Source organism: Nansenia antarctica (genome assembly GCF_963989245.1).
Source record: "Nansenia antarctica genome assembly, chromosome: 7".
NCBI classification, from domain to species: Eukaryota; Metazoa; Chordata; class Actinopteri; order Argentiniformes; family Microstomatidae; genus Nansenia; species Nansenia antarctica.
In genome coordinates this window covers 15,605,977-15,615,976 of record NC_137677.1, presented here as the reverse complement: position 1 = coordinate 15,615,976, position 10,000 = coordinate 15,605,977, and the positions used below count along the sequence as shown (strand labels likewise).

At 48.0% G+C, this 10,000-nt stretch overlaps 1 protein-coding gene across 1 annotated transcript in view; it reads right to left on the bottom strand.

The window, feature by feature from the left end:
- Window positions 1–10,000, bottom strand: part of gmds (GDP-mannose 4,6-dehydratase) — a 118,259-nt gene that overhangs the window by 65,483 nt on the left and 42,776 nt on the right. The window contains exon 7 of the mRNA XM_080536160.1: window positions 1,418–1,545. Coding sequence (XP_080392286.1) covers window positions 1,418–1,545 — 128 coding nt within the window. The remainder of the gene's footprint in view (window positions 1–1,417; window positions 1,546–10,000) is intronic.

Here is a 10,000-nt window from a genome sequence, read left to right as displayed (position 1 = left end):
GTCATGCACTGACGATGACAAAAACAACCATTACCATGTGAAACAAAATAAGAGTCAACTAATTCAAACATATCAGTTAATTCAAAATGTGCTCTCTAAAGCGGAAAGAACAAACCCTGACAACCGACTACCAAGTGGAGCTCAGGGTCTCACCCTAGACTATGGCTAGGATAAAAAAGAGCATCACAAGCACAGAGAATACATGAGCTCCTCTATCTAGGATAGAATATACGCCATTTAGCTGACGCTCACCCAAAGTAATTTACATTGCTGTGAGTGCATACGTTTTTCCAGTATATAGGGTCCCAATGGGAATCGAACCCACAACCTACGCGTTGTTACCACCATGCTCTACCAAGTGACCCCACAGAGGACCATAGAAGATGGGAATAGAATCTATAGAATAGAATAGAATCTCACGCCTGATGCAATTTGATGCAATTCTGCTACTATAACGGCAGCTCTGATCACAAAATGCGTCGGCCCCTACGGACTGACCTCAACGAAAGGAAAGAATGGGCAATAATATTGTTGGACGGTATGACATGATCGTATCATAAAGAACAAAGACCTGAGTGGTGCGCCCGTAGTGGTTTAAATGGGATATGACTGATCTGTGTTGGTCTTGTGATCGTTCCCTGACTGACGCATTGACTGACGCCAGCGGAGCGTCTCGGCCCTACCTTAACAGTGTGATACCCCGCGCCAACACCCTACTGACGCAGTGACCCACAGCGACTTTCCAGTTAAACTGACCCCCTCAACTCATACTCCCATCTCAAAGTGCCGCCCCCCCCACCGCCCCCTAATAATAACAGGGCCCACAGTGAGGAGGTCTGCTGTCAGACATGGCACCCCCGCCGAGCCTTTCATCTCCACAGCTACCCACGCACACACTCGTTTTAACACTAACCTATCACACACTCGCACACACAAATGCACGCACACGCGCACACACAGACACACACATACATGCACACACTCTCACACACACACACGTCCAGCTCCTGGACATGGCAACCTACTGTTCGTTTCATCTCACCAGTCATCTCCCTGCTTGCTGGCACCGTTACGTTAACACAAACACTGTATTTCTGTCATCATCCACAGGACCCAGGCATTTCCTTAACATCTCTCTTTCTTCTTCTCTTTTTGGGGGGGGATTTGGGACACGGGTGAGTTGTGGGAAACTGGAGTGCTGTCTGTGGCCTCACAGCGAGCGGCCATCTCCCTCTCCCTCATTCCCTCACTCTTTCTCTCGCTCTGTTTCTGTTTTGGCAGGCTATCACAAGAGACTTCATGCAGATCACATATTTCGGCCTCAAATGATCTGGGAAAACATACCCCCACAATGCTGTGTGTGAGTGTGTGTGTTTAACTCTAAGTGTGTGTGTGTGTGTGTGTGTGTGTGTGTTACCTCTACATAGTCCTTGGCGTGGCCCCAGTCTCTCTTGGAGTCCAGGTTACCGAGGCTGAAGCTCTCCAGCTGCCCCAGGTGAACCTTCGCCACAGAGCGGCTAATTTTACGAGTCACGAAGTTCGCCCCTGAGAGAGAAACAAAGAGAAACAAAATAGTAGATACGAGTGAGGTCATGACTTGACCATGGAAACACGACCGTTGAAACCCCCACCGCCACCCAGCCGATCATCTGCCTCCTCTCCGCTGTGCTGGGTCCACCTCAGCCACCACAGAAAGCCCAGAAGCTGGGGAGCCGCCGTGATCCATTACCACCTCAGGTTACAGCCACTAGGCCTACATCAATTTAGGGACTCCTCTCTCACATTTTCCCTTAATTCGGCGTTTCAATATTAACTCTAGGCTCACGGCCAAACCAAGTCTATGGGAATGTCAGCCTATCAACTCAAAAGCCTGAGAAATTCCATCGAAAAAATGGCAAACGGAACAAAACAGCAAGCGGATGGCTCTAGGGGACCACCCCGACTCTGAGAGAGCAGAGAGTCCGGTCCAATAGTGCCGCAGGGCCGGGTAGGCCTGCCAGACCGCCAGCCAGTTGTTGCTCTTTTGGACCTGACACACGAAGAGATTTTATCTGCGGGAAAACAAATGATCTCCTAATGGCTTTTTTCTGCGCTGCGAGCTACAGCGAGCTACAGCGAGGGTAGGTTCTGGGTGTTTGGCGGAACATTGCGGCCCGGTATCGTGTTCTCTGATCTCACCATGGAGCAGAGACAGTGGATAGTAGCCTAGGCCTATAGCCTAGAACTAAACAGTGATACAAGCAGCCGTATCCAACCAAAACATAGCATAATATGGATGGATATCAACACCAAATATTAGAGTGTCATGTCTAATAATATAAAGGTCTGAAATGAAACATTTTATTAAAGCTCGGGGGTGCAGGAGTCTTGAGATACACGCTGTCCTGTCCTGAGTTTAGTTTAATTTAATAACTGACAACTAGGCAGAATCACAGCAGAGGCTATATTCATATATTATGTAAGAAGTGGCTAGGATTCTCTCCACAGCAGCACAAAGGCATAATGATAAAATGCATGACAAAGTTTCTCTAAATATCTTAAATCATTAGACTTTGGGACTGCCACATTAAAACATGTCAAAATAAAAAATGTTAGAATCATATCAAAATGAAACAAAAAGTGTTGGTACATATATATTTTACTTTTCCAAATAATGCTATTCCAGAGCAAGGTTGTTCTGGTAACATAGTCCTATATTTATATATTTATATTTATGTGTTATTCTAAATGTAAAAGTCACCTCTAAAAGCATACATGCCCAATTTTTACCAAATGTTAATTTTCAATAACATAGTGAACATACGTAACATGATAATAATCTATTTGTATGTATTCATCCATTCATACGGTCCCTTTAATTACATTCAATTACAAAGTCTAATTTGCATCACAAAAGTTTCAACAAATTCTAAAAAAGTGAACCCATTTTTTGCATTAGTTACCAAGCCGGTTCAGTGCAATGAAAATGTATGTTTCAGCGCTTCAAAAAACATAAGTCAGAATGAATTCCTCCCTGAACATCAGTCCTTTTCGCGTCTGTGAGGCAGGAATTTATTGATGCTTATTTACAAAAGAAAAGAAAAAGTACCAATAACAGATTGGCCAATATCAATTACAACAAGATTTACAATTTTGTCTTCAATTACATTATGTGGCCCAATCAAGAGATCAAATGATAGGCCACAGGAACTCATCATGCATGATGTATAATGTAACACTCAATGTTTAAAGCCATCCAGACCATAATTAGGTAGTGGCTGTCTCTTGCCTGTATCACTGTGCAATGACGTGTAGCAGACCCCGGATTTAAGCACAGGAAAATCCCCAACCCAATCATGTGAACACACCAAATGTGTAGTAATTATTTAATATAAAAGTGACAGGCATAGACATTGAGTAGAAACAGACCTCAGAGGGTGAGACGGGTTTATTAGAAATCTAGCCTGTTTTGTGTTGGTTGTATAGTCTTGTGTCACCACTGAACAGTAACTGTGTTGTATATAATACTAAAATACAACTTAATAGCCTTTAGGTGCTTATTTGCTAAGCAATAGCTGACTTTTCACGTTTCAAATAATGAAACAAGCTGTCAAATTCAGTCACCAAAGCTGTCTATTATTCCCTGAAAAACCATGAATTAATATCATTGACATATTCATTTGGAAATAGCATCTGTCCACGAAGCGAAGATAAATGCTCATTGGAAACCCCCTCTAATGTCAGACCCATCCTGTCTCTGCACAATCCCATCTGCCCCGGGTGCTTTCTCTAATCTGCCAGGTCATTTGCACTGGCAAGTAAAATCATCTCTTTATTAATCATCGCTTTATTCACATTTGAATCACTTATTCTTCATCTGCCATCCATGTAATGTGTGTGTGTGTGTGTGTGTGTGTGTGTGTGTGTGTGTGTGTGTGTGTGTGTGTGAATAGAGCCTCACAGCTATGATCAGTGCTCGTCACCCTGTATCTCCTCCCTCTTTTCCTTCCATCTACCTTTCTGTCTCAGAAGATAAGAGCTCTGGTTGACTGGCTAACGAGTCACGACAGACACAACCAAGCAGCTCAGCTCCACCAAACAGCCCTAGAAGATAACCACGCGCGTTCCATCACACACACACACACACACACACACACACACACACACACACACACACACGGACACGGACACGGACACAAACACACACACACACACACACACACACACACACACAAACACACTATTTTCCCTATCACATACTTAAGCTGTGACAGAGCACACATGTTGGACCTGGCAGTGAAATAAAAACCCAAATTGGTAACTATCCAGAATGGCACGGGTCCGGTCTGCAACTCCATCCAAGCTAAACTCAGGCTCACAGGTTAGACACAGGTTATTAAAACTGCACACGGTGGAGGGGGGGGGGGACGACCACGACGACAACGACTCTTATGGAAACACAGAGCTATACCCAAGCCCAAATCAGTCATAAACTAGACATTATTTTCCCCAGGCACACCTGTAGTCCCCACTAAAGCTTACACCTCTGTGTGGAGTGGGTCTCCTCCCCCCCAGCCCTAATTGGTCTTTGGAGCAGCAGTGCAGAGGGCCTAATGGACTCCTGTGCCTGGCTGTGCACAAAGCCCGCTCTGTTACTGGCTCTGGTGTTAATGTGTTTCCTTTACTGGCAGCAGCACGGCGGGACAGCCGGGGGAGGGGGCGTACAGGAGGGTTACAGCCCAAACAGGGCGGCGATGGCCGTTTCACCTCGCCCACGGCCCGGCGGAAAGTCCAATAAAACCGCAGGCCGTGAAAACCGAGCAGACAGCAAAACCCATGCCAGAGTGTGTGAGTGTGTGTGTGTGTGTGTGTGTGTGTGTGTTTGTCTCTCTCTCTCTCTCTCTCTCTCCTTTTTTCTTTTCCCCATTTCATTTCTTTGGCAAGAGAAGGGACAGGAAAAACGTAAGACACGGGCTGTGTTGGCACAAAAGGGGATTGGGGATCTTGGGAGGCTATTTGCCCACTCTAGGGAGTCACTTGGCCAGGGGAGGAGCCCCGTGGAACCAGACATGGCCAGGGGGCTGTCAGGGTGGTTGAGATGGAGTGAGAGGGTCAGCCCGGGGGGTCAGGCCTTGGGGAGGTCTTAGGGGGGGGGACAGTGGCGTTGTGTGTGCCTGGGGTATTCACTGGTAGTCTCGGAGCTGTAGTAATGCTGCCATAATGCTGAGGGACGATGACTTATGAAGTCTGTCTTCACACTCCATGACGGACCAGCCTAACACACACAGACCTCAAACTGTCTCTTACTCATACGACACTCCAATACATTACTCTGGGCTTGTGTGTGTGTGTGTGTGTGTGTGTGTGTCTTGTTATATTTAGAACTGCACATTCTCACTTCTCTCTCTCTCTCTCCTTCATTTAGAAAACACTGTTTACTGTTGTTGTTAGAGCAAAGCCACACAAAAGATAAATTATTGCAAGCATGTGACCGAGGCGCTACTTTTCCATGAACTTGTTTGAACTTGTCATGTATGGTGGTGAACAAATTACACTGATACTAGAAGAAAAAAAGAAATCTAAAAGTAACTGCCGCTTTGGAGTCCAAAGTGGCAGTTACTTTTAGATGTATTTTTTTTGTCATGGAAACATCAAAGTTTCATCAACAAAAGGGGTTACGCACCTGTTCTGGAATTCTTCCAGAACTGCAAATCCCATAATCCTGTTCTGTCAGTGAGCAAGGGCCCAGGGGCTGAGAGGCTTAGTGGAAGATTCTATGAGAAAAAAAACATCCCTCAACCTTCCCGCCTCCACCCACACACAGGTAGGGATTTGGAGTGACCCTCCATTCCCCCTCACCGCAGGATGACTGCATTACAGCTAATACAGGGAATAAATTTGCCTTTTTTTCATTTGACTTTTTTATACAAGCAACATACACCGTATCTCTCCCTCTTGCCCCCTGGTTCTCAATGCTATGTTATAAATGGAGTATGTGACTACCAGGAAGTGTGAGTGATTATAGTGGAGCTGTTTTTTTGGATGGCCACCCCACACACACTGGCCAAAGACCTGTCAGCATCTGCCATCGTTGCACAATTTAGATCCTGAACGATTTCGAGTTCAAATGGAGAAAATAGTTGTAGTTTATCCAAAAGAGGTCATCGGTTTTCCTCCGCCAATGCAGCATCTATTAACAACTCAGAGGGGCTGCACATCTCACTCAGGACAGACTCCACGGGAGCGGAGCCAGGGAGAGGGACAGGGAGGGTGTGGAGAGACAGAGTAGGGGTGGGGGGGAGGGAGAGAGAGAGAGAGAGAGCTGCTCCCTTTTCAGGTGTGTTGCAATGGGAGAGACGAGAGGAAGAGAGTGGGTTTGGGGAGGTGTGGAGAAAGAACGGGAGGGAGTGGAGAGAAAAAGAGTGAGAGAGATGGGGTGGGAGTAGATGAAGCATGTTTCTCCACAGGCCTAATGTTGACATGACGAAACCCATATGACAGAACAGAGAGAAACAGAATGATGAGACAATGTGACTGAGAGACAAAACACAAACAGCACACACCTGAGAATCATCGGTTCTCCTTGGCCCCTAATGACTGGGGGGGGGGGGGGGGCTTCACCTCTGGGTGTCATTAGTACCACTAAAAGCATCAACTCAGTCATCCGGACTCTTAGTTACCATGACAACACCTGGGAACACAAACACAGGTGTGGAGGCGACAGGGGTGATGAGTGAAGTTGCACCTGAGAGAGAGAGAGAGAGTGACGTCGCAGGCCGCTGGCTCCGCCCCTGAGGTGGGGTGAGAGACGGACGTCATTGGGTAAGGTGAGGGGGTGAGAGGAGGGGGGGGCGAGAGCCCTGTCAACACCTCTCTCCTCTGAAGTGGCGTGCTCTGCTCTTCACCTGACCACAGTTCACCTGATGTTTAGGCTTTTTTAAACCAGCTCTCTTTCACCAAAAAGGAAGGAACGAGAAAAAAAAACGAAATAGTTATTTCGGAGTAGGGCTGCCTCTTTTGTGAGAGTGGAGGTCAGAGAACCCCATCAGCACGACCTCTCCAAGCAACACCTCTCTTAAAGATATCCTTTAAAAATAACATCTCTCACATGACTCAAATATATCTTGTTACATATCTTCAAATCTGACCCTTTAGTGACACGGCTTATTAAAACCAAAGCAGTGGGTGGTGGCATTTGAATAGTGCTGTGTTTGTGTGTATTTTAAAGGGTAGAGTTGACTTTGGCAATGGAATTCTGACTTCCCAAATGCTAGCTGATTTTCTCTCCTAGCATGATGGTATATTATTCTATACTGCAGAGTGAGAACCACAGAAAGGGCTTTGGGGCAGAGAGATGGAAGGGGGCTTCCCCAAATAAACCTGGGCATTAGAGCCCTGAGGAGTTTGGGTGAGTGAGGGGGTAATTGGGCGTCATACACAGCATAAAGTACAGCAGCGTGCTGTGACCTCCAGCCTGAGGTGGGGGGGCTGTTAAGACTGTTCAACTGAAGACGAGGGCACATTCTCCATAACATGTGAGGAGGAGAGATTGTTTATCTCTACGGGCTACCATGAAGACAATCACAGACTCACAGACTCACAGACAGACAGACAGACAGACAGACAAGACAGACAGACAGACAGACAGAATAAGACCGGGCTGGGGGCCCCAGTTCTGGTCCATGTGGCTGTACACAGTCATGTCGTGTCTCACGTTTCAGGAAAATATGGAGTCCATTTAGCGAGCGGTGGATGTTAATCCCCCCGCTGTATCAGGAGAAGGGCCTGTTTGTTATGGCTAATGGCTAACCCAACCGTTACACAGCTCGCCGCGGTGTGAACCAGCCGGGAGATATGGGCCACTGTTTGCTTTGCTTCACGGTGGATTTTCGCATGGTTATTTTTCCTTCTCAACTGTCCGACTCCGACCTTTCGCAATAGAACAATAGGAATCCCCTTGTTTATTGGTGGAACAGTTTGCGTGTTTATGAGGGTGGTAAGAGAATCCTAAAGAACATTCTCACTGGTATTAACTCATCCCTCGGAGCTGACCTGAGCAACAGAGCTCTTTGTTCATTGTAGCAACTTGAGCAGAACGACAGGAAAACAGAAGGAAACCTGTGGTCAGCCTCTCCCGCCCCTTCCCTTCCCAGCAGCCACCACGCCACGCCACACTAGTTACTGGTGTGACTGGTACCCCAGTCAGACGGAGGCCATGAGAAATGGAACTCAATGTTCCGGGTTATTCCGGAAAAACTCCCTCAGACAGGCCAGGCCAGCATCACAAACACACTCGGCCACTGTGGCACTCTGGGACGATGACATCACAGAGTTTCCTGTATGTGGGGGTGGAGATGGAGGAGGCGGTGATGTCATTACCACTGATCCTTACATCATCTACTGACTCCACCGTTAGTGACTAATTACCCAGAGGTACAAGAGTAGGAGTAGCAGCAGACAGGTAATGAATGAGCCATTAACACACACACACACACACACACACACACACACACACACACACACACACACACACACACATACACATACACATACACACACACACACACACACACACACACACACACACACACACACACACTCTCTTCTCTCCAGCTCCATCTCTTACTGTCTCTCCTTCCTCCTTCCCTCCATCTCTTATTGTCTCTCCTTCCTCCTTCCCTCCATCTCTTACTGTCTCTCCTTCCTCCTTCCCTCCATCTCTTATTGTCTCTCCTTCCCTCCATCTCTTCAGACCCTCACCTCCGTCTATCTGCATTTATCTGCGTTTATACAGGAGATGAAATGTGCAGTGAGTGATGGTTCAGTTCTGACCACTCCCCCCCCCCACACACACACACACCCTACCCCCCTCCTGAGGGTGACAGAGGGGACGGCCAAAAAAGCCCCCCCCTCCCTCCCGGCTGTGGGGTCGTAACAGGACCCGGGGGCCTGGGTAAACACACGGCGGCCCGGCCAACAAAAACGCCACCCTGTGTTGAGCAACGCAGCCGCAGGGACGTTTCACCACATCAGACGCAGAGCTTTAATATGCTTTATGAGCAACAACAGCCATAACTCTGAGCAGAGGAGCGGCCAAATCACAAGGTCCTGCCGGACTAATGCAGAGAGAGGCAGAAAAGTAAAAGGGATGAGGAGGGAGGGATTCATGTGCTGTGTCCAAATAAGGTTAGGATGTATGAGGTGAGGGGGGGGGGGGGGGGGGTCTCTCATATTTCCATCCATCTCATTCTCTCTCGGCAACAAGCCCCGTCAGGCGATCCTTTTCTACCCTTTTCTCATCACTTCCATAACACTTAGCCATCCCTTCATCCCTCGTTCATCCCAGTGCATCACCCAGTCTACCCATGACCCCCCCCCCCCCCCCTCTCTATACGTCCATTTCCCTCTTCGGCGGCGCTGCCGTATCCTTAGCGACGTCCACCTGTAACCACGTCTTCTGTTCAGGTTCAGTCTCTTGTCTCTGACTCAGTCCTGGCCTGAGCCTCACACCTTCTCCCTATCCCCCCTTTTCTCTCTATCCACATCAGCATGCTTGCTGCATGTGAGGATCTCTAACATAGTTCATTTAACGCCCCCCCCCCTCCGCCCACCTGCCCCTCTCTTCCCCTCCGAGGTCTCTCTGGTAAGCCATTAGAATTTACTGTGTGACCCCTGACCCCTTGGCTGGGGTCATGGCCAGGGTTCTTCATTAAGGGATAGATCATAAACACCTGAGTAGCTGACCTGGGCACAGCGGAGGGGGGTTCAGTCATGTGGTACTCATTTCGGGGAGCTGTGGCGTGTAAATCGGGTTAAACCAGCGCTTGCGACCCCTCGGCACTCTGGGCTCAGAAGGCATATTAAAAAACCAAACCGCAACTTGCTCTCTCTCTCACTCTGTGTGTGTGTATGTGTGTGTGTGTGTGTGTGTGTGTGTGTGTGTGTGTGTGTGTACGTGTGTGAGCATGCGTGTGTGCGTGTGCGTGCGTCCGCGTGCGTCCGCGTGTGTGCGTGCGTGCGT